This window comes from Apaloderma vittatum, unplaced genomic scaffold (assembly GCF_000703405.1).
Source record: "Apaloderma vittatum isolate BGI_N311 unplaced genomic scaffold, ASM70340v1 scaffold25912, whole genome shotgun sequence".
NCBI lineage: Eukaryota > Metazoa > Chordata > Aves > Trogoniformes > Trogonidae > Apaloderma > Apaloderma vittatum.
In genome coordinates, this window is record NW_009705623.1 from 1720 (window position 1) to 2290 (window position 571).

The following is a 571-nucleotide window of genomic DNA, read 5'->3' on the forward strand; positions in this document are numbered from 1 at the left end:
CCCGTCTCCTCCCCCGCCGTCACGTGTGGCGCCTCCAGGACCTCCATGAGGGTGAAAGGGACAGTGAGTGACTTAGCACCTTGTTAGCCCCTCTTCCGTGTCTTTTGCCCTTGACCTTCTTTAGGAGACAGCTCTGTGGCAACCTTGTTGGTGCTGGAGGGTCCATGTCCCCTTGAGGTGCACGGTTGCTGGATTTAGCTTGGTGGGGGACTGGGACCCCCATTATGCCAAAACAGGAGCTGTGTCTAGTGTCCTTTTTAGTGTCATGAAGGACACAATGCCCAATACTTTTGCGGTACTGGCTGATGAGGGGCTTCTCCTGCCCTATTGCTTGGGCTGTCTGCAGGGTTGAGGAGGAGAGGAACTGCCAAGTGCCTTCCTTCTGCCCGTTGCCTATACCCAGCTAGGGAGGGGTGCTGAGGGTCACCCTCCCCACAAGCCTAGCATGCTGCCTGCCCTTGGAGGAGGCTGGCCAGCTTGGGCTGTGACTCCCTGGCACTTCCCTGCAGGCCTGGCCTCCATCATGCAGAGGCTGCTCACCAAGTACGACAACCTCTTCGAAGTCTCCTTT

At 57.8% G+C, this 571-nt stretch overlaps 1 protein-coding gene across 1 annotated transcript in view; it reads left to right on the forward strand.

Moving 5' to 3' along the window:
- Positions 1-571, forward strand: part of GALT (galactose-1-phosphate uridylyltransferase) — a gene marked incomplete at its 5' end in the record, with an annotated part of 2703 nt that overhangs the window by 1714 nt on the left and 418 nt on the right. The window contains 2 exons of the mRNA XM_009865505.1: positions 5-63; positions 510-571. Coding sequence (XP_009863807.1) covers positions 5-63; positions 510-571 — 121 coding nt within the window. The remainder of the gene's footprint in view (positions 1-4; positions 64-509) is intronic.